Genomic DNA, 23,261 nt, shown 5'->3' on the forward strand with positions numbered 1-23,261 from the left:
CCAAATTTCTTTTTCAGAGAAACCTTTTCCCAAAGGAATCCCAGATATCTCCTGCCTCTCCAGCCCCTGAGCCTCTGAAACTTGCCTGGGAAGCTGAGGGCAAGTGAATGCAGTTTGAAAACCTCCGGTAGATATGCGATGCATGTCAGGGAATTCCTTACTGTAAACCCACAGGGGCCAGTGACTGCCCACGAATGAATGGAGTATTATGCAGTTGTGTTGAAACAAATTTGGAACAAAGCAATCTGGCTGGAAATAATTTGGTTAGCACATCAATTTGGTCAAAACAATAATTTGGTTTAAAAGGAATATTCATAACTCTCTGATTTTAAGGGTTTTTTTTTGTTTGTTTGTTTAGTTTGTCTGCTGTTACTCACCCTGTCCTCTCTTTTTTGCGTATATCCCAGTTAATTTTCAGCCAATTTTCAAGGGTTGACTAAGGATGTTTAGAAATTAGTTGAAATGGCTGGGCGCAGTGGCTCACGCCTATAATCCCAGCACTTTGAGAGGCCGAGACAAGTGGATCATGAGGTCAGGAGTTGAAGACCAGCCTGGCCAAGATGGTGAAGCCCCGTCTTTACTAAAAATAGAAAAATTAGCTGGGCATGGTGGCGGGTGCTTGTAATCCCAGCTACTCGGGAGGCTGAGGCAGAGAACTGCTTGAACCTGGGAGGCGAAGGTTGCAATGAGCTGAGATTGTGCCATTGCACTCCAGCCTGGGCAACAGAGAGAGACTCCATTTCAAAAAAAAAAAAAAAGAAATTAGTTGAAACAACCTGAATTGTTTTTCTTGCTATAAAAACAATGCATCTTTGCTACACAAAGTCAGAAATCATAATGTTAGAGAAATGAAACAGCCGCAAAGTCCAGAGCTGGCCAGGGTTGTGCTGTTAATAAATGCAGATGCTCCTTTTGCAGTCCCCGTGATGCTCAGCAACATTAAACGCTCATGATGCCCACTCCGTCTCGCATCCTTTTGGCCTCTGTAACGAGTGTGTGTCAACAGTTGTCACGTAGTGTCACTGTCTCAGGGAAGCCTTTCCCTGCCTCTCAGATGGGACGGACCCCTCATCAGATGGCTACGCAGAGTGATGCTACCTTCCCTTGCTTTTCACAGCTCTGCTGGGGCTTCTCCTGCTTCTGAAGCCTTTGTTCCTTGGTGTCCTTTGCAGGCTCACCCTCCTCCATCTGGTTACTAAAAGTTAGATTTCCTCAAGGCTGTGTCCAGGATCCTTTTTTCTTTCCAGTTCTGCACTCTCCCCGGGTAAACTTCTCCATTCCTACAGCTGCGCTGACCTCTGATGCGCCATTGAGTCACGTCTTTGTATCTCCAGCTCTCTTCTCTGAGCTTCAGACCTGGCAGCTCGACGTCCCAGAGCCAACTCCAAGTTGATGTCCCTCTGCCTCCAGACTGCTCCTCTTTCAGCCACGCCTGATTCAGTGAAGAACCACCATCTATGCAGTTCTGTGAGCAAGAAGCCCAGGGCCATTCCTGTCATCGTCCAATCCCTCACTCCCAAATCCAATCCATCAGCAGGTCCTGGCAGTTCCAATTCCTAAGGGTGCCTCCCACCCAGCCATTTCTCACCACTTCTGTTACCCAGTCTGAGCCATGCTCACCTGCTCCCCAGGTTTCCACAATGACTTCCTGATGTGTCCGTCGCCCTCATTCACCCACCCTGGATGCCGCCATTCCATTCAGGTTGCAGCCAGAGTAGTGCTTTCAAAATGCAAGTATGATGCCGTCACATTCTTCCTTAAAACCTTCCAGTGACTTCTCATTCATTTCAGGATCAGAATAAATGCTTCAGCGTGGGCCAGATGTACATGCCTGTAATCCCAGCTCTTTGGGAGGTTGAGGTAAGAGGATTGCTTGAGTCCAGGATTCGAGATCAGCCTGGGCAACATAGTGGACCCCTGCCACCCCCAACTCCATGCACATCTCTACAAAATGTAAAAAACTTAGCGGGGTGGGGAGGGGTGCACCTATCAACCCACCTACTTAGGAAGCTGAGGTGTGAGTACCCTTTGAGCCCAGGAGGTCGAGGCTGCAGTGAGCTATGTTTGCACCACTGCACTCTAACTTGGGCAACAGAGAAAGACCCTGTTTCAAAGAAAAAAAAAAAAAGTATTCAGCTTGGTTGTTAGAGCCTGGCCTGGCCTCAGCCTCTCTCCCCCTTATCCACACCACACCTCTCCTCCCTTCTTTCAGTGTCTTGAAACTTTCATGCTTCCCACCCTATCCAGGATCTTAGCACCTGCTGCTCCTTGGGTTTGGGGTCTCCTTCCCACCTTACCCATGCCCTCATTGTCACTTTCTAAGGACACCTTTGTTAACCCTCTCAGATGGAGCTAGACTCCTTATTAGATGATGTCATCATGCTTGCTTTTCATGATTGTACTTTTGATAACTGTACTTACACATTTATCTGGATAAGTATTAGATTGTCTACCTCCTTCACTGGATGGTAAGTTCTCAGGAGGGAGCGCAGGTGAGGAGGGTCTGTATCTGCTTTTGCTCATGGCTGTCTCCAGAGAGTTCATCCCAAGGCCTTGAGTCACACCCTTTAAAGATGTTTTGTGAAGAAATGGATTTGCCATGATTTTTGAAGGATGGATGCTCGCCCCTGGATTTCTCTTTAAGACTTTCTAATCAACATAAGGGACGCTGCTAAAAAACTATGCGCTCTTTTGGCCAAGATGCCATCCTGCAAAGGGAGATTGGATGTGGTTAGACAGCTATAAAAACTTTTGAACACTGGAGGAATCACTTCGGCAGACAGCAGTCCAGAGAGGCAGCATCTCTTCCATTTCTCTGCAGCAGAAACAGTCCAGGCCCAGAAACCCTGCAGGATGCTTTTGAGGACCATTTTATGGAGACAATCTCACTCTTGAGATGTGAATTTGCAATCCTTTTCTTGCTGTCAAAGACAACATCAGCAACGCAGATCTTGCTGAAGTTACTGACAAAGGAAATGATGCAATGTGAATTCAACCCAAAGAGGCTTACAGAAGTTTGACCCAAGCCTACCCTTGCCAGACAACATTAATTGCAGAAGTTTAGGTTTCATTTGATACTTCGATGAGTTTTTAACACATTTCTATTGCATTAAAAAAATCAAATCAATTAACTATCATAAGTATGTGTGTGTTATCACATCAAGGACTACTTGGCAATCCTCAGCATTGTAATCTCTTATCCTACATGACAACAAAAGTGTGAGTGTAGTGGATGTGGATGCATTCTTCTGGAAAGACGTCTACAGTTTTTATCAGTTTCCTAAAGAGGTTCTTGACTAATGAGGGCAGGAACCAGCAGATTATGCCTTGACTCAGGCCTCTTTCAGTCCTAAAATTACATAAATCACAAAGTCTAATGCCAAACTGGTAATGTTATTTAAAAACTAGTGGATATCCAGACCACTTGTGTTTGCAATGTTTTGACATCTGCCTGAAAAGAAAATCCAGTTTTTATCCAGAGGATTGGTGTCACATGCATAGAGGCCATAACTTAGCTGTCAGGTTTACTCACACCTCTGTATGAGCAATGCTGAGCTCCTGATTTTCCCTGTGCCTGAGCCTCTGCTTCTAAGATCAGCCTGACTGAAGGTTGTCAAGGACCTACCATGGCAAGAAAGAGAAAGAGGCTGGAGCTGACCTGTAATTCTTGACCAGTAGCCAATGCATTCCTCTTATTATCCAGATGACATCACCTTGATTATAACAAGCAAAATTTGATAGAAGCTGAGTCAAATGCCCACCCACTAACTCCCCACCCAGCCCACCGCTGGAAAGTATGGGAGTGGAAGCCAGGTGCAAATGTATCTTTCTCTACGTAGAAGGTGTCTTATTGGTCTGAAGGCCTGCCCTGGACAGGAAGAGGCCAGGAGAAGAGCCCAGACCCACACCCAGCCCCATTCCAGGAGCATATGAGTGGTTGCACCCAAGTCCTCCTGACTGCTTGGCTGTAGGGAGTTAACATTGCCAAATGCATGGTGGGAGATGTGAACTTAGAACTCCAAAAAGTATTAAGCACAGACTCTTAAAAAGTTGCCTTTTTTATTCCTTTTTTGTATTTTATAATAGTCATAAGAATAAACTTAAAAACTGCTGCTACCATGTAAGGTAGCCCTGCTTATCCAAAGATATCAAGCTGCATTTCTACACCGTATCTTACTATTCTCTCATATTCCCTATTTTTCCTCCTTCCTCCCATAATTCTTCTCTGCTTTGGGTTGCTTTCCAATATGAACTGAATGTTGGAGTCTCCTCCTCACCACCCTCCACTCCCACCAATTCCTTTAACATTAGACTAGAAGGATAGGGTGGAGGGATTGAGTGAGTGAACAACACACACTCAGTTCTCACTCCTTGCAGAACACAACGGGGTCCTATATACAGTTTCTGGCTGATTTTGGGGGCCTACCCTGACTTAGGGCCTGGGATCTTTTCCAGAGGCATATTTCTCCCTGCACTCCAATGGCAACATTGGGCGGGGTGCTAAAGGGCCTGGTGAACGATATTAAACGCCTCAAGACTTGAGGTGGAGTATGTTGGACTCTTCACTGTGGATCAATTTTTCAGCCTGCTGCTTTATCTACCTGACAGGAAGACTTGAACTAGTGCCATTTCTAAATTGCACTTCTAAATATTGACTTAATGGCGAGACTCAGCGTGTCATAACCCAGTTCACTAGAGCAACGAAGATTTTCCAGACCTCACCAAGAGGTCTGTACAATATCCTGTGGGGAGTGGAGAAGGAAAAGGAGGATTTAAGAAGAAAAATACAATCAAGTCATGTTTTGAAGAAATGCCTCTGCAACTCGCTTAATCTTAGAGACACATGAGTGCTTACTGGGCTATTGGCTAAGGCTGGAGGGAACCAGGGTGGACACAAAAATGACAGCAGTGACCAGAAATACTGCAGCTGCCCCCCAGGAAGATGAGAGGGTGCCAGGCACGCCCTGCTGGGCTGGCAGCAGAGACAGCTGGCTCTCTGAGTGCTTCGTTTGAGTATCCAGTTTAGAAGGACTAGACAGTGTCTGAGAGACTAGAGACTTTATTCTATATCTATGACGACTTCAACACAGCCAGATCTTCAGTGAATCTCCATTTAGGTCACTGAGGAAACTCTAGGAGGCTATCTTTATAGCTTCTTTCCTCCTGACAGTTAACAGTATAACTGATCTTAAAGCATTTCTGTCACATCCCATTAGCTGTTAGACTGTGGATCAGAGGAAGAGATTGGTCCCTTCTTGTCCTGAAGGAGCTGTTTTGGAGGAGCAACAAGATATTTTTCATGCAAATTAGCTTTCAGATTTCTTTAGACACTCAATGATATATAAGAGGAGATAAAGGCCTAGAGCAGTGGCTCACGCTTGTAATCCCAGCACTTTAGGAGGTCAAAGCGGGTGGATCACCTGAGGTCAGCAGATCAAGACCAGCCTGGCCAACATGGTAAAACCCTGTCTCTACTAAAAATACAAAAATCAGCTAGGTGTGGTTGTGCACGCCTGTAATCCCAGCTACTCCGGAGGCTGAGGCAGGAGAATCACTTGACCCGGGGAGGCAGAGGTTGCAGTGAGCCGAGGTCATGCCACTGCACTCCAGCCTGGACAACAAGAGTGAAACTCTGTCAAAAACAAAAGGAAATAAAGCATAATAATAATACCCTGTACTGCTGCAGAGAGAAGTGAGTGCAACACGGCAGCTGCCACTCGGTAGGATCTCCTCCCACTTGGCCATAGCACTGGCATCCTGGCTGCTGAAAGCCCCTCTCTAGGAGATATTATGTGGAGGGAGCTCAAGGGGTGTTGGCAGGAAGGTTTTGTGTGTGAGGGTGTGCTCTTCAAAGCAGGAAAAACTTAAGTACCAAGATAGAGAAAGTCAAACTAACCAGATATCATGGAAGATGACCCCCATGGTATTGGCCATATTTATCTTGATGGTCCTTAGATTTGTTTCCAGGTGGTCCCTAATGCAGTGTGCCTAATCCATTCCCTCCCTATGTATGAACTTGTTGATAATAATGCCTCTGAGAATGACCTCAAAGTGCAACAAAATCCTTGTGCCTTGACCTCATTATACTTGCTAGAAGAGCCAAACTCACCCCTGGGTTTGGCTCCTCCAGCAAGCCTGATGGGCCTGGTCCATGCACTGACTTGCTTCCTTAAATCTAGTCACCTCCATGAAAAGTTGTCTCCTTGTAAGATAATGGGATCTTCCTAAACTCTTCCTTTGCTCAAACGTGTCTTGCGTCGCCGAGATGGCTGCTATGGAGGGAATCTTAGGTGTCTTCTGAAGAAACTGTGATCAATCCCCCTGAAACTGTGTCTGCTGGGAGAGCCTATGCCAGCTATGTCTTTGTTGCTCAGCCCAGCTGTGAATTCATGCAGCCTGCCCTGGCCTTCAGAAGCTCACCTGCTGGTATGGCCACTGCTCTGCAGCAGCTTCTAGGGCACGTGCTGCGCCGCAGCTGGGTGGTGGGCTGCCCTCCGATGTCTCCATGTGTCTGTGTTCCGTGCACCTCTGACAGCTGGATAGCCTGGAGTGCCCCAACAGCTCCCCACACACCCACCTCCATCCAGCATCCTCCAAACTCCTGCCGAAGGCCTAGGCGCTCCTTGTGGGCCTTCACCCCACTCTCCACTGCCCCTCCCTACAGACCACACATCTCGCAACCCACTGCCCTCTCACAGACCCTTCAGGCTGTCCTCAATCCAGACCAGTGTTACCCCCTCAGCCACTTCACCCCATCTCCTACAGGCTGCTCTTCATAATGCCTTCAACTTTCTAGGCCTCCCCTGGTATCTTCCTCCATAATGGCCATCATCAGTATGACACCATTGAAAATTAGGAAAAAAGTGTCTATTGCCATGTGTGTGGGAAAGGTAAACTGCCCACTTACCTAAATAATGAATCCCACCAATGGAAAGACAATGGGAAGCCGCTTATATTGCTATCACTGAACCCTCTCATCCTTAATGAAAGATATTCAGTGACCAAGATGAGGGTATCCCGAGGACTTCTCACAGCAGCCGAGGCAGTTTACATGACTACTTACCTCGTTGAGCTAGGGTGTAGCTCAGGAGTCTTAACACAAAGGGACTGCATTTCATGGACTACCAAGAAATAGTGAGTGCTTCCAATTATCTTTTCAATATTGTAGAGGAGTTCAAACATGTATAGAAATGGTACACTATTTTTTTTAAGCCAATGAGCACCCTATAATTTCTCTCTCCTGTATATCCAACATTTTGCACATGAAAAAAGCAAGCTATCCTGTGGTGTTTGCTAAGTCAAGAGAATCAGGAAATAGCATTATGTCCAGTATGATGTTAGAGAGTTAAAAATACATTTTAGAAAAATGTGCCCATAAGATATATTTCTTTTCTTTTCTTTTTTCTTTCTTTCTTTTTTTTTTTTTTTTTTTTTTTTTTTTTTTTTTGAGATGGAGTTTTGCTCTTGTTGCCCAGATTGGAGTGCAATGGCACTATCTCAGCTCACCGCAAACTCCTCCTCCCGGGTTCAAGCAATTCTCCTGTCTCAGTCTCCCGAGTAGCTTGGATTACAGGCATGCACCACCACTTTGGCTCATTTTGTATTTTTAATAGAGACGAGGTTTCTCCATGTTAGACAGGCTGGTCTCGAACTCCCAACCTCAGGTGATCCACCTGCCTCAGCCTCCCAAAGTGCTGGGATTACGGGCATAAGCCAGCGTGCCTGGCCACGGCATATTTCTTAAATAAAGATCCCATTTTCCAAACCACGGCTTGGTCTTCAAACAGTAACTTGACACTGACTGTTGTTGGAGACTCTACGATGATTTGAGATTTGGAATGGATGTCCACACTCACCTGGCCAGTAGTACATGTAGACCTTCCTTTTGGCCTTGGTCAGAGTGACCCACAGAGGTTCTGACCCATTCCACCAGAGAGGCATCAGGCTGTCTTTGTTGACGCCAATGTCAAAGGACTTGTTGGTGTTGGGGTCCCACATGTAGTTCCCGATCATCTGATGGACTTCACAGTGGCGGCCTATGTCAATGAGAACACAGCTGTCAGTTTACAGTTCTGGTGGTTTCTATTTTCATCTTTGTTCCTTAATCATAGAAGCCATTCATGATCGTTTAGGAAGTACAGAACAGCATAAAGATTTGCTTTTGACTTTTAAAAAAAAATTAGATTTTTTTTCTTAAGCGTGCCATGAAGATAGACAATCCAGTAAGATGTCCACTAACTGACGGAGGGTGGGGTCATTTTGAGTGACGTCACCCTGTCAAGTCAGCTGTTTTAAGTAACACTGAGGACACTGTGTGCAGAGCTTGAAGTCTAAATATGAATTAGCATGGACATCCGTGGATTCCTCTGAGACTTGGTCTCCGGTTCTCACTCCAGAGCCCTCTCTGCACCCTCCAAACCCTCCTCCTGTGAGATCAGGAATCTAGCTGTTACAGCGTTTGTTCTTTCCTTTCTTAGATAAGAGGAGCTGTTGCTTCAGTGCTGAACAGTGATAAAACCTATGACGTTTGGAACAGAATGGCGAAAAATAGATTCAACTTTGAAAAACAAAGCAAGAAAACAACCCTCCAAATGCAGTGTTATATAGAAACGAGGGCTGGTTCTGTTGAGCACAGCTTAGTCCCAGAAGACAAGCCAGAAGTGAGAGACGCAAACGCTTGGACTCTTTTGAAACATTAGGCTTAAATTATTTATTTTGGAGCAATCTGTTACATCTTTAAAGTAAAAATAACACAAACATTGGCAAGTGCATCAAAAATTGCTGCAATTTTAGTGAGCGTCATTTGGCACCGGGATGAAACATGCTTCACTGAGCTGCCTAACTATGCTTAATCAAGTGGCTTTTCTTCTTTGTTTTACTGTTGTTGTTTCTTCTCCCCACCCCCTCCCCAAATTTTATTTTTAAACAAAAACAAAGAAAAATTATAAAATACTATTTGGAAAATAGACACTAAAAATATCAAATGGAAAAAACTTTCATTTCATCCCAGAAAGCAAGGCATGCCACAAACTATGCTACTATGCTCCCAGAGATCCCCAAAAAAATGTTTTTTACCCAAAGCTATAGAATTAGTGTTTTGATCTTGACCAAAACTTTCACATTAAAAAGATTAATAAAATTAAAAAATAAAATTAAGATGTTGAGCAATTTCTGCAATGGTTAAGGAAGTTATTTTATTTATTGTCTCAACTAACATGTATTCAGTGCTCTTATATATATAGTTCCATGAATTGTAAGCTGTGATAGGTGTAGAGATTCCAATCTGAGTAAATGCCATGCCCATCCTCAAGTGGCTTGTAATTTAATACTCAATAGAGGGTCCTCTGTGTAAAAGAGCCAGGCTTCCCGGGGCTGGGTCTGAGAAGGAGGACAGGTTGCAGCCATAACTTCAGAATTATGATGACCCTCGCTCACCCTGTTGCAGGGGATAATTCCTAGTATGTTCTCACCAACTCATTAAAAGTAGGGTCCTAATTTTATTGGTTTAACTATATTATCGTTTTTAGTATATGAAAGTTGAATCATATTAAGAGAGCCCCTCTTACAAGTAAAAGTACTTATCTAGTCCCTTTATTCAAAATTTTGCATTGTTTCACAAATTGTATCATCCTAATGATGCTTACTCATCCTTTCACAAGGCAAGATAATCATGATCATATCCGTAGGAAAAGGACCCCTTCATGGACAGTCTTTCCCTATAGATGCTCTCTGATGCCCTCCCAAGTCCAGGAGGACTCAACTGCAGCTGGTGTGCAAAGAAGCTGAGCAAATGTGCAGAATCAGAAGTGGGTGTGGGAAGCATCATTCCTGAGGTCAAGAACCAAAGCCTCTGAATGAATCACCAGGAAAGGACCAAGGATATCAGACATGGGAATAATAGGGACAGATGCTGAGTGAGTGGGGTGGAGGGATCTCTGCTTCCAAGCTTGAATTGTTTGGACCATTTTAGAACAAGGGCATGAAACCCAAAGATAAATGGAGGCTTCACATGATGTGGTTTTCACAAGGCTGCATACAAGGAAGCATGAAACAACCAAACAACAATTTTTAAAGTACGTATAATCTATACTTGTATATCTCAGAAACCCCATATCATTTGGTGAAAATTTCTCTCTTCTCTTCAACACACATATTTAGCACTCTGGACTCTAAATTGTCCAAACTCGCTCATTCTTCTTTGTTCTCTGCTCTCTGGGTAGAAAGTTATGAGGAGCTTCTTGTGGATTGCAGAGCTGTCGTATGGCTGGATTGTGTGTGTGCATGCATGCACAGGTGTGAGAGAGACAGAGACACAGAAGGAGACAGAGAAAGACAGAGAGAGAGATGGAGAGAACATTCTCCCCAGAGAATTCCTGTAAGGTGGGATGCTTTCAAGAAGGTCACCTCAGACTCCTGTGGAGAAGTCGGGTTGGGTTTGTTCTTTTGGTGGATTGGGTCCTGAGATGAAATGGGAGGGTGTGCTGTCTGCAGGGCTTCCTTAGATCTGCAAAGAGCGGCCTTTTCTGGAAGCCAGCAGGAGGAGGCTGCTTCAGATTTTCTCCTCCCTTCCCATGAATACAGTAAGGCTGCAGTCTGTGCTTGCAACAGTTGAAGTCGACTCAGACTCAAGCTGATTTCCCTGCCAACCCTCTCTCTCTCTCTTGCTGTTTCATTTTTATTGCCTCGGTAAAAGTGGTGGCTGAAAGAACAGAACAGAACACAATGTACTGGTTTCTGCAGCCCACGAGCTCTCATCTCCATATTCCTGCCTGACCCATATCTATTTTTATACATCTGCAGCTCTGGGTTTTTCTCTGGTTGTGCTTTCCAAACAGAGCTTGGATGTGGTTTGGTTTTTTGGTCTCTTTGCTCAAGGCTTGAGTAGAAACTTTCCTGACATTCTCCAACACCACAGTTGCAGGTGGTTTTCAGGTATGATGTAAGGAACGTCTACTGCTCTTCCTCCTCCAAATAACGACTCTGGAGGCTTTGAAATCTGTGTTTGCCTTTCTCAGAGAGAGCTCCTGGAATTGTTCCCATAGCTAGAACTGCTGTATGAAGGGGGTGGGATATGACACCTTCAGCGTTCATTCCCCAGTGTCTTACTCAAGTGTGTTCAGACGTAATGACCATCACAAGAAGTTTCTTAGCAAGCTCCCAGAAACCTCTGAACCATGTTGTATGTTTCACCTCAGAAATGGCTGGCCTTTTCTGGCCAGAGAAGGCAGAGGATATGTCCATCTTATCTACAGCTCATGGTCACGGAGACTTTCTCTTTGACCTCTGAGTCCTCTGCTCGACTAGACCCAACCTTGGGCTTCCCTCCTTTTTCTTGTAGAGTCCAGGTTGAGCAAGAATCCTGCTAAGTCAGTTTAGTGATAATCCTCCACGCTTGGTATCTGACCACCCTCAATATCTCACCACCCTGCCTGCCTTCAGCAAGAGTTCTGTTGAGTAGATTTAGCCAGAATTCCATTTCTCCTGATGTTTCTTCTTAGTAGTTTTCCATCTACTGACCCCACCATGTTCCTTGTCTGTCAATCTCTATTTGCCTGTTGTACTTGGAGTGGAGCCCAATCTCTCTCGCACTGTTGGATCCCATTGCAGCGTCCTTCCATCTATCACAGTAGTTCCTCCTTAAAGGAAGTTTGCCTTACCGTCTTTAACAAGCATCATAAATAAGTATTTCTTTTCTTTCTTTCTTCTGTCTTTCTGTCTTTCTCTTTCTTTCTTTTTCTTCTGTCTTTCCTTCTTTTTCTCTTTCTCTCTCTCTCTTTCTATTTCTTCTTTCTTTTTTCTTTCTCTCTCTCCTTCCTTCCTTCTTTCCTTTCTTTCTTCCTTTCTTTCTTTTTTCTCTTTCTTTCTTTCTTTCTCTCTCTCTCTGTCTCTCTCTTTCTTTCTTTCTTTCTTTCTTCCCAATCTCACTTTGTCACCCAGGCTGGAGTGCAGTGGGGCAATCATTGCTCACTGCAACCTCAGCCTCCCCAGGTTCAACCTCCTCCTCAGCCTCCCAAATAGCTGGGACCACAGGAATGCACCACCAAGCTTGGCTAATTTTTTTTTTTTTTTTGTATTTTTTGTAGAGGCAGGGTTTTGCCATGTTGCCAAGGTTGGTCTCAAACTCCTGGGTTCAAGTGATCCACCCGCCTGAGTATCCCAAAGTGCTGGAATTACAGGCATGAGCCACTGTGCCCAGCCAAGTTTCTCTTTAACAGTAGATATCTATAAGGTTGCTACTGCTTAGATTTCAATCAGTCTTAATTTTTTCTCACTGTTTTCAAACAGTCAATGCTAATTCCTTTTATAGTTCCTTACCTCTTTTATTCTTTTTGCTTTCACTCAACATGTATTTATCAGATAATGTTTGCATGCTAAGTATATAAAGATAAAAAAGAAATGGTTGCTGTCTTTGGCTTACAGTCTGCCATGGACAATAGTAGTAGGCACAGTGGTTAAGGGAACGAATCTTGGAGTCAGATTGTATAGGTTCAAGTATAAACTCTACTTTTTACGGTCTGCATGACCTTGTACAAGTAGCTTAGACTCTCTGGAGCCTCAATTTCCTCATCTGAGTAATGGGCAGCGTAACAATTATTGTGAACAGTCATCCCTTTGTGTGGCCGTGTGGAACCATAAAAATGGCTGTGCAAGCCAAAACCATGAAAAGCTATCTTAATAATCAGTGGGGTGGGGTGGGGGGAATAGGATTGTTCTGTGACATTTACAAATGTTTGTCAAAATATTGAAAATTCTCCTACTATCAGTTATACAGGAAAATGAAGGAAGAATTATACAATTATAATTTATTAGTATTTTATAATTTACAATATTAGAAAGGTTGAGAATTCAAGGGCACTATTTCTTTGTAAGAAATTTACGAAGAATGCTTTGAACAGTACTTGGCTTCTTCTAGAGGTATAACAAAATATGAGCGAACATCTTTTCCATGTCTTAGGGAATTGTTATCTTCTTTCTAAGTATAGATTGGCTTTCAACATATTATCCTTTGTGCTTTCAATGTCATAAAATAGCTCCAGGGGTTCTTTAATGTGAAGTTTTTGCTGGTGTCACTTCGTCTGGGACATCTTCATCCTTTTTTCACAACTTTTTTCTTCATTTATGTCAATAAATTCACCATCACTAAGGTCCTTGGGGTGCATACCTAGAGCTTTGTAAATGATTTCAGTGTCAATATTCACGTGGTCAATGATCTCTTCTATAATTCCACTTACATTTGATTCAAATACTGCAAAGTTATTTTCCAGTAGAGTAAGAGTTTCTGCCATCCTCCTTGCATATTACTTGCTGTTCCTGTCTGTCATGGTGCTCGAATGTTTCTGGTTGCATGTTTTATATCACAGTTCTTCCAAAGTTTAGCTAAATAAACTGCATTATATCCCATTGTATCATCAATAACCTGTCTGAAATACAGGTTACTTACATCTAAAATAATAGGTTTCAAAAGTTGAAATAACTTATTGTCCCATTTAATAGATGATTAAAGTTGTTTTTATAGAAAAAGCAAATCAAATTTTCTCATATTGTTTCAGGTATTCAAGAGGGTCAGAATGACCCAGAGCATTATCCAATGATAGCAATGCATTAGAAGTTAAATTATATGGGTTTATCAGTGGGACACAGGGAAGCAACACAACTACATGCTTTACTGTCTGTGCATGAGCTAATAATAGATGAGCAGCAGCCGATCGCCAGCAGACTATGAAAGAAATGATGTAATCGACCGACAATCATGACGCATATTTGTTATTTACATAGTGATAAATAGTCCTAGTGGATTGAGGACTAGCAAGGAAGTTTATAGTTTATGCTACAGTAGCTACAATTGGGGTTGCGAGATTTATTTTAGTCAATATACTGTGGTAACTGAAATTTGAATCATGTTATTGGAGAACCGGCATTATTATTTTTTATTTTTTAAATATCATATTTAAATAGATTTTGGGGTATAGGTGGTTTTTCGTTGTGTGGATAAGTTCTTTCGTGGTGATTTCTGAGATTTTGGTGCACCTGTCATCGAGCAGTGTACACTGTACCCAATGTGCAGTCTTTTATCCCTTACACCCATCCCACCCTTTTCCCATGAGTCCCCAAAGTCCATTACATAGTTATTATGCCTTTACATTCTCATAGCTTAGCTCCCACTTATAAGTGAGAACCTACAATATTTGGTTTTCCATTCCTGAGTTATTTCACTTAGAATAATGGCCTCCAGTTCCATCCAAGTTGCTGCTAATGACGTTATTTCATTCATTTTTATGGTTGAATAGTATTCCATGGTGTCCATATACCACATTTTCTTTATCCACTCATTGATTGATGGGCACTTAGGTTGGTTCCATATTTTTGCAATTGTGAATTGTGCTGTTATAAACATGCATGTGCAAGTGTCTTTTTTATATAATGACTTCTCTTCCTTTGGGTAGGTACCTAGTAGTGATATTGCTGGATCAAATGGTAGTTGTACTTTTAGTTCTTTAAGGAATCTCCATACTGTTTTCAATAGTGGCTGTACTGGTTTACATTCTCACCAGCAGTGTAAAAATGTTCTCTTTTCACCACATCCACACCAACATATATCATTTTTTGACTTTTTAATTATAACCATTCTTGCAGGAATAAGGTGGTATTGCATTGTGGTTTTGATTTGCATTTCCCTAATAGTCACATTGAGCATTTTTTCATATGTTTGTTGGCTGTTTGTATGTCGTCTTTTGAGAATTGTCTACTCGTGAATTTTGCCCATTTTTTAATGGGATTATTTGGAGAACAGACATTATTTAACCTGTGGTAATTGAGTTTTCTGCATATCTGAAATGTGCAAAGCAAAGAGTGTGTGTGCATGCACATATGTGTACATACACATAAACATACATAGCACACAGTAAGCACTGTTAATATTAACTTATGAGTATTGGGGGAGAGTCACACAAACAAATGCCATCTAGAGGCCAGCTGGAGCTTTCTCTCTCATGAGCTCCTCATGTGATTGGCTCCAATCCTACTTCCATCAAGATTCTCACAAGTCCACAGGAGATGCACATAACTGCAGGCATCTCTACCTCCATACTCCTGCTTCCAGGACATATGGTGTCTAGAAATGTAGGTCAGCCCTTTCCTGTATGACAAAAAGGGACCTCCTCACATGAAATATTCCTGAGTGGGGTGAACTTTATTGGGGATTCAGTCTGGAGAGGAGGGGAAGATTGAGGGCAATGCAAAGAACTTCCAACTGAACATTAGACATCCAACGTCTCTTCATGACAGAGAACACAAAAGCAAACACACCAAAAACAAAAATAAATAGATGGGACTCAATTAAACTAAAAAGTTTCTGCATAGCAAAGGAAATAGCAGAGTAAATAGACAACCCACAGACTGGGAGAAAATCTTCTCAATCTATACATTCAACAAAGGACTGATAACCAGAATCTACAAAGAAATCAAACAAATCAGCAAGAAAAAAACAATCCCATGAAAAAGTGGGCTAAGGACATGAATGGACAATTCTCAAAAGAAGACACACAAATGGTCAACAAACATATGAAAAAATGCTCAACATTCACTAATGACCAGGGAAATATAAATCAAAACCACAATGCAATATCACCTTATTCCTGCAAGAATGGCTATAATCAAAAAATAAAAGATGTTGGCATGGATGTGGTGAAAGTGGAACACTTTTACACTGTTGGTGGGAATGTAAACTATAATGGCCACTATGGAAAAGTGTGGAGGTTCCTTAAAGAACTAAAAGTAGCACTACCATTCAATCCAGCCATCCCACTCCTGTGTATCTACCCAGAGGAAAAGAGATCATTATATATGAAAAGGGTACTTGCATATGCATGTTTATAGCAGCATAATTCATAATTGCAAAAATATGGAATCAGTCAAAATGTTCATCAATCAACAAGTGGATAAAGAAAGTGTGGTATATATATACCATGGAATACTACTCAGCCATGACAAAGAATGAAATAATGGCATTCGCAGCAACCTGGATAGAATTAGAGACCATTCTTCTAAGTGAAGTAACTCAGGAATGGAAAACCAAACATTGTATATTCTCACTCATAAGAGGGAACTAAGCTATGAGGATGCAAAGGCATAAGAATGATGTAATGGCCTTTGGGGACTTAGGGGAAAGGGTGGGAGGGGGTGAGATACAAAAGACTACACATTGGGTACAGGGTACACTGCTTGGGTGATAGATGTAGCAAAATCTCAGAAATCACTGCTAAAAAACTTACTCATGTAACCAAACACCACCAGTTCCCCAAAATCTATGGAAATAATAAGAAAAAAGGCATCCGAGGTATCCCCAGTCTTTCCAGCAACCACTTGCCCCTCCCCCCATGGTTTTCTCCTGGCCGCTGCTCTCAAGAACCCAGCTGGCACATCACATTGTCTCATTGCTTCTCTATTTTCTGCTCCACAGCAATCCCCTCCAAAATTTCTCTCCAAACTTAGTTTTCTCAAAAACAGTTCAGCCTTCCAGTGTTCTTGTTCAACTTATACTTGCAGGCTCATAGGGTGCTGGGAAAAGTGGGGGAAGGAAAGAAGCAAGGAAGGAAGGAAGAAACTTCAAATGCATGACTATTGCTGGATAATGCTCTCATCACCCTCATCTTCTTGAGTACTTGAATGAATATGTGAAAGTTTGCTTTTCCTACAAAGACAACTTCAATAATCTATTAAATGGGAGAGTAAATTACTTCAACTTCGGATATTTTGAAACCTAAGTTATTTCAACTTTTGAAAGAAGGAAAGAAGGAAGAAAGGAAGGAAAAGGAGGAAGGAAGGAAGGAAGGAAACAAGAAAGGAAGGAAGGAGGGAGGGAGGGAGGGAGGGAAGGAAAGAATGATTGGAGGGGAATGAGCCAAGACAGAGGGCTTCCTACTGAAGAAGGAATTAGGATAGTCCTCATACCAGTAAAATGTGGCATGTTGCTATTCACCACACTCAAAGTTCACTTTCTTTGAAAGGTGAGATGCTCTTACTGATGTGCTAGATGTGGTGCTAACACAATTCGAGATGGTCACAGCTGGACTCACTCAAGGTCCTGGCAATAAACAGGCTGCACAGAGTTTAATTCAGGGGCTTTTACAAAGGGGTGGGCCGGGCTGAGGGAAGCCAAGGGCATGGCGAAGCAACCCAGGAGGGGTGGTGGCAGCGAGCCACCATCACCCACCCACTCCGCACCCCAAGGGGTGAATAGCAAGGGGAGGAGATGTGGCCACGGGGACCCCAGACCTGCCTCTCCTGCCACTGTCCTAGAGGCCGTCCCTCAAGGTCACCTGCTGAGGCTCAAGGCAGGCTGGAGAAAGCAGAAGAGGGCAGACAGGCAAACAGAGGCTCTCCAGCACGAGGGCCAGGGAAAATTGTAAGACGTGGATTTTTCAAGAAAATCACGTTGATCACTTGGGTGAGGGTCTTTCACTGAATATCAGAGACCACGCAAGTTGAGCGTCCTCTGAACAAGTACTCGTGAGCTTTGATGGTATCACACACTCTCAGGAATGGAAGGGACCTCAGGCGGCCTCCTAATCTAATCCTCTCCCTGCAATTTCAGAGGTGAGGAATAACTCCCTGCGCTTTGTGTATATTAGGTGTAAAAGGCTCGAGTGTGCGCCCAAAGCCACAATTCCAATAAGTGGTGGGTGGGGTGGAGAAGCAAAGGGAACGAGAGCGACTTGAACCTGGACCTCCTGGCTTCTCATATCATGCTCTTCACACTTCACTTTCCATGACAATAATAGATTTATGGTTACAGTTGGACTCTGGAATATGAAACATATGCTCAGTTCAAGGTGAAAGCTCTCGGTTTAAAAAAAAAAAACTACATTTTATTCACGTCTCCAAACATGTACAGAAAAACAACTGCATAGCTGGTTATGTCGCTGAACAATCAGGTTCTGCAGCCAGTGAGGAATTCCTCAATTTCACGAATGCTTTCTTAAATCCGGTGTATAACCACCTTTAGCAAGTGATAGTAATCTTTAATTTTTAAGCCATTCGTTTTGTTTCTCTGAGGCCTATGTGTGTTTCTATTAGGCGACGTGGTTGTGTCTACTAGAAATCAAAACAGCCGGCAGAAAAGGGAGAAATGGGGTTACATTCGAGGCACATCAATTTAGTCAAAACGTGGGGATATAAGCAGGGCTTACCATACACTAAGAAGGCTCATGGAAATCGTTCTTTTATAACCTGCAGGATTTTGCCCAGAGGCAGCATTCGACGGAGCCCTGAGTCCAGAGTTGCAGGCAGGCCTCTGGGGCCACCCACTGGAAGCCTGGGTTATAACAACGTGTGGCGGGCACAGGGACCTGGGCTCTGGGCATTCTGTCTGCCTCTGGGAGATGGTGGCTACGGTGGAGAGATGACAGAGCAGTTTGGGTCCAGGTCTTCTCACTTTCTAGCTGTGGGAATTGAGTCTAATCCTCAGCTTCTCAAAGCCTCACTTTTTCTCTCTCTAAAACGGGATTCATAATACTTACCTGGCTAGATTGTAACGAGCATTAAAGATAAAAGGGGTCGACGCACAGGTGACGCTTGCTACACTGCAGGTATTGCTCTAAGGGCCTCTCTTATCGATTGAATCGTGTTTCCCCAAAAAGATGCATTGAGATCCTCACCTCTGGTACCTCAGCATGTGACTCTGTTTGGAAATTGGGTCTCACAGATGGCATCAAGTTAAAATGCAGTTCTTAGGGTGGGGCCCTAATCCCACATTTCTGATGTACTTATAAAAAGGGGAAATGTGGACAGAGAACCTGACCTGCACCCAGGGAAGATGATGTTTGGAGAGGGAGAGATGGCCCTGTAAACCAGACAACATTGGGGCTACGAGAAGCTAAAGAACCAAGGAATTCTCAGAGGGAGCACACCCCACCCACACCTTAATTTCTGACTTCTGACCTCCGGAACTAAAAGACAATACATTTCTGTTACTCTAAGCCACCCAAACTTGTGGTACTTTGTTACAGCAGGCCTAGGAAAGGAATTCCACATTTCATCTTCACCATGGCCCTAAGGGATAAGTATGATTGTTAGCCCCGCTTCCCAGGTAAAGTAACTGAGGCACAGAGAAGGTGAGTTGCCTGAAGTCTTACACCACCAGGTATACTGGAGCCAGGATTTCAACTCAGGCAGCCTGGATCCCAAGGCTCAGCTCTTCACCACTGCGATCTACTAACACTTGTGCAACCAGAATGAACCAGCACTCCACGCGATTCCCAGCACTCAGGAAGCCCACCGGAGAAGGAAGCCGCTGGTGTTACGCTTGCTATGATGCCATCTGTGAAGCCTCCACCCTAAAGGACAGGATGCATTCAGGGAACACCTCAGTCCAGGTGGAAGGTCTTGGGGCTGAGCCCACTGACGAAGCACTTTACCTGGGACTCTGGAGGGGTGAACCTCCTAACCTAGGACCAAAGGCAGAAATCGATTTTCTGGACACTTGCTGATCAGTTTAATTATAATAGTTCCCAGTCCTTGGCCACCTCCTTTGTATCTGGAACTAAATGCTTTACATTTGCATCTTATAAATAGTCTTAGACTGTTTAGATAGTCTTCAACATAACTGTAGGAGATGGAGAATATTATCTCCATTTTACAGATGGAAGAACTAAGATTCAAAGTGGCTGAGTGAGGAGGCTGGAGCCACACCGCTAGGAAGAGGGCAGAACCCCAGTCCCAACCAGGTCTCTGACTCAGCATCCGCCCTCCCCCGCACCAACATCTGCTCCCCTCCAGCCACACTGTTGCCTCATCAGTTCACCAGGGCTGGCCATTTTAATACAAATGACCTCATACGTCAGGCCTGATTCTGAGACTCTCAGCAAAGTAACCACATGGAGATGCACAGATCTGTGGAATGCCAGACATTCTCCTATCTCTTGCAATCAACTATCATACACCAGGGTTTACCGTAAATACCTCTAAGGAGGGAATACTCTCAGACTATAGATATCAACAATGGAGATGGTAACGTTAAGCTTCCTCTTCCTCTGGAAAGAGGCCAGCTGTGGAAAGAGAGGCTTCCAAATTCTGAAATCGGGGGTCTTAAGTTAATGGATACATTTTAGAGACAACGTACATATATTATCTCAAATTGACATGGTTCCAAGAAGTAACCTTATATACTCGATTCAGAGCCAAGCAGCCAGAGAATGTTAAATAAGTCAGACATTCCCACTAGTAGGTTCCTCTTAGTACTTTTCCTTGAGCATTTGAAGGTGTAAAGATTAGTTTAGACCCTGTTTAGATTAGTGAACTTTCAAATAACTACTTTATACCCAAGAGACTTGAAAGAATTAACAATGCATTGCTCAAAGTACCTAACTTAAAAATTGAAATTTGCCTTGCAGATAACCTTCGTTGGGAAATCCATTTCATTTTTTTAACTTGTTCAAAGACAGACTTTGGATGTTAAAGAAGTGGTTTCCAATGAAATATGCAAGATTGAGGTGAAAGAAAAGCTCACAATTTGCACATCTTTAAAAGCAACTACTGAAGTATGTGCCAGACACAGTCATCGTTACATCCCGAGACACAAATACTGTAAGGCTGAGATAACAGGCTTTGATTATAGTGTGAAGTGTAGGGACTGCAACAAAAATAACCCCAAAAGAGGAGACATGTTTGATTAGGAACATTCACACTCATTGTTTTGAGGTCACTGGACTTAAAAATAAATGCATTGCTTTCTGTCTCTGCAGCGCCCACCAGCTTGGTGCAATTATTTAACAACTAGAATACAGAAAAGGAAACAAAAAATAATTTTCCTGCATAAGGACAAAAATGTGAGCCCTTAAGTTTTGACTTAAACACTTTTTACTTTTAGAAAACTAATTTTTAACAAAGCTCAAAGAAATTTCCTGACAATTCAATCCATCTTCACCACTGTGCAAAGTTGGAAAAGAGCATCAGTTAATTACCACATTGAAAATGAAACCTCTTTTGAGGCACACTCCCATTTTATTGAGATCTTATAGAGGCTTCTCAAAAGATGGCAGATGTTTGGAGGGAGCAGCTTCTTACTTGGGGCATGTCTACCTCCGTACAGGAAAGTCAGCCAACATCTCCATCCTGAAGCACCTCCGTCTTCTGGCTCGTGATAAAGCTTCCTCTTCCCACCCACCGGACTCCCTCCTCTCCCCAGTGACCAGGTTGGCTGCGTTCCTCACACTAGTAGGTGGTGACTTTGGCAAAAACCAGGCTCCCCCTGCAGGTGGTGGGAGTACCCCTTTCATGTTCTCTTCCCGTGTCCTCACTCAGGACAGAAATTCTCCTCATGCCGGGGCAGAGAGATTGCACTCATCCCAAAGCTGCCCCACCTGTGCCTGGGGCAGGGGTTGGGAGGTAAGGAGAGGAAATTTAACTCAGTAAAAAAAAAAAAAAAAAGCACATTCAGGCTCAAGCTTTTCTTTCTTTTTTTTTGAGACAAAGTCTCACTCTGTCGCCCAGGCTGGGGTGCAGTGATGTGATCTTGGCTCACTGCAACCTCCGCCTCCCGGGTTCAAGCAATTCTCCTGCCTCAGTCTCCCAAATAGCTGGGATTACAGGCACCCACCACCATGCCTGGCTAATTTTTGTAGTTTTAGTAGAGACAGGGTTTCACCATGTTGGCCAGACTGGTCTCAAACTCCCGACTTCGGGTGATCCGCCCCCCTCAGCCTCCCAAAGTGGGATCAAGCTTTTCAGTTGGAATAGAACTTAGAATGGCCAATGAGTGATGATTTCCAACAGAAGAGACTAGTTACCAAAATATTACTGGATCAACTTTTAATGCCAGGAATTGATAGAGAATGATGGAACCCAGCTCTTTAGGAGTGTGAACTAATCAGGGACTTTAACAGCTCAATCAAGTACGAACCCATCAATCAACCATTCCCCGCCCCCTTTTTGGGGGGAAAGAAACAAGTGGAAGCAAGCTCATTTTTGTTAGCATGGTTAGTTTTGTTGGTCGTTGCCAGAATATGTGAGGTAGGCATGATGCTGGCCTGCTCAAGTTCACGGCCTCGGGCCAGGTGCGCCCATAGAGAAGTGAGACCAGCCTGTCAAGTCTCAGGAGTTAACTTCACGCAGTCACAGCTGGTTCGTCCTGGTCAATGATCACCGGTGATCTGCATATCAACAGATGGTGTTGGGAGCAGACACTGAGTCTCATTTAATGATTCATGTCTATAATCCTCCTTGGGTGCTCTTTTCATAAAAGCTGTTGAAAGATAATCTGCCTTAGGGATCAAAGAGCAACTCAAGCGAGCTGCATCCTTGTGATGTATTGATAGTTTCCCAGTCCAAGCGGTAGACTCCACGGGAATAGGCGAGATTTGAGTTAAAAACAGAAAGAACAGGTAGAATGAGAACTGGCAGGAGCTGAGGACCTGTGAGAACCGTGTGGCCTAAGTGGAAGGAATTTTGGAGCCCAGGAAACCAGAGTTCAAATCCTATCCCAGCCACCTCACACGACTCATTTCACTTTGTTGAGCCTCAGTTTCCTCCTCTTAAACATGGAGATAATCATAGCTCTTTTCAGAGTTAAGTGGTTTCTGGTAGGGAAAGCTTTTGTCACGATGGCTTCCGCACGATGTCTGGCGCGGAAAAGGCCAAGCCTATCAAATGGGCCTTTTAAAAAGGCCACTTTTAAAAACGGCACTTTGAAAAATCCTCTTCTAGGGAGGGATGGGGCCGGGCAGTCCCTTTCTTACTTGGTATCTACAGACCATTTGCAGAGGAAAAGTCTCAAATCCCCTTGACGAAAAGAAAAGCAGCACCACGTTGCACCCGCCTTGCACAGGAAGCTGGAAGGTTTGCACGGGGGTGAAAGTCACAGGCAGAAACCGCCCGCGGGGCTCCGGACGGCTGGGAGCGAGCCCGCTGAGCCCGGCCACGCTGGCCCGCCACTGCCCTCTGCTGGCGGCTGCGGCCATCGCCACCGCCCGCAGCTGTCCCCGAGGTCCTGCCGAGAGGCGCCACGCTGGGTCAGCCTTGAATTCTGTGTTTGCATCTCCCGGTTTGAAGGGCCCCCCAGGATTCGCAGGAATCTGAGAGCTGCTTGTGACTATGCTGAAGATGCCGAGAATGCAGGCAGAGTCCGGGACGGGCCGGCGGCCACGTGCAGAAGCAAACGCGAGCCTCGGGGGCCTTGAACCTGGAGCCGGGGCCTTGCCTGGGCTGTCCAGGCTGGGAGTCTCGTGCTGTGTCCCTCGCTTCCTCATTCCCCCACCCCACCCTCC

General features: G+C 44.0%; 1 protein-coding gene across 1 annotated transcript in view; it reads right to left on the reverse strand.

Annotated features, from left to right (window-relative positions):
* The window catches only part of ENPP6 (ectonucleotide pyrophosphatase/phosphodiesterase 6), a 131,174-nt gene that overhangs the window by 62,729 nt on the left and 45,184 nt on the right, over positions 1–23,261 (reverse strand). The window contains exon 2 of the mRNA XM_012000153.1: positions 7,857–8,036. Within this exon, the coding sequence (XP_011855543.1) occupies positions 7,857–8,036 (180 nt within the window). The remainder of the gene's footprint in view (positions 1–7,856; positions 8,037–23,261) is intronic.

This window comes from Mandrillus leucophaeus, unplaced genomic scaffold, assembly GCF_000951045.1.
Source record: "Mandrillus leucophaeus isolate KB7577 unplaced genomic scaffold, Mleu.le_1.0 Scaffold62, whole genome shotgun sequence".
NCBI lineage: Eukaryota > Metazoa > Chordata > Mammalia > Primates > Cercopithecidae > Mandrillus > Mandrillus leucophaeus.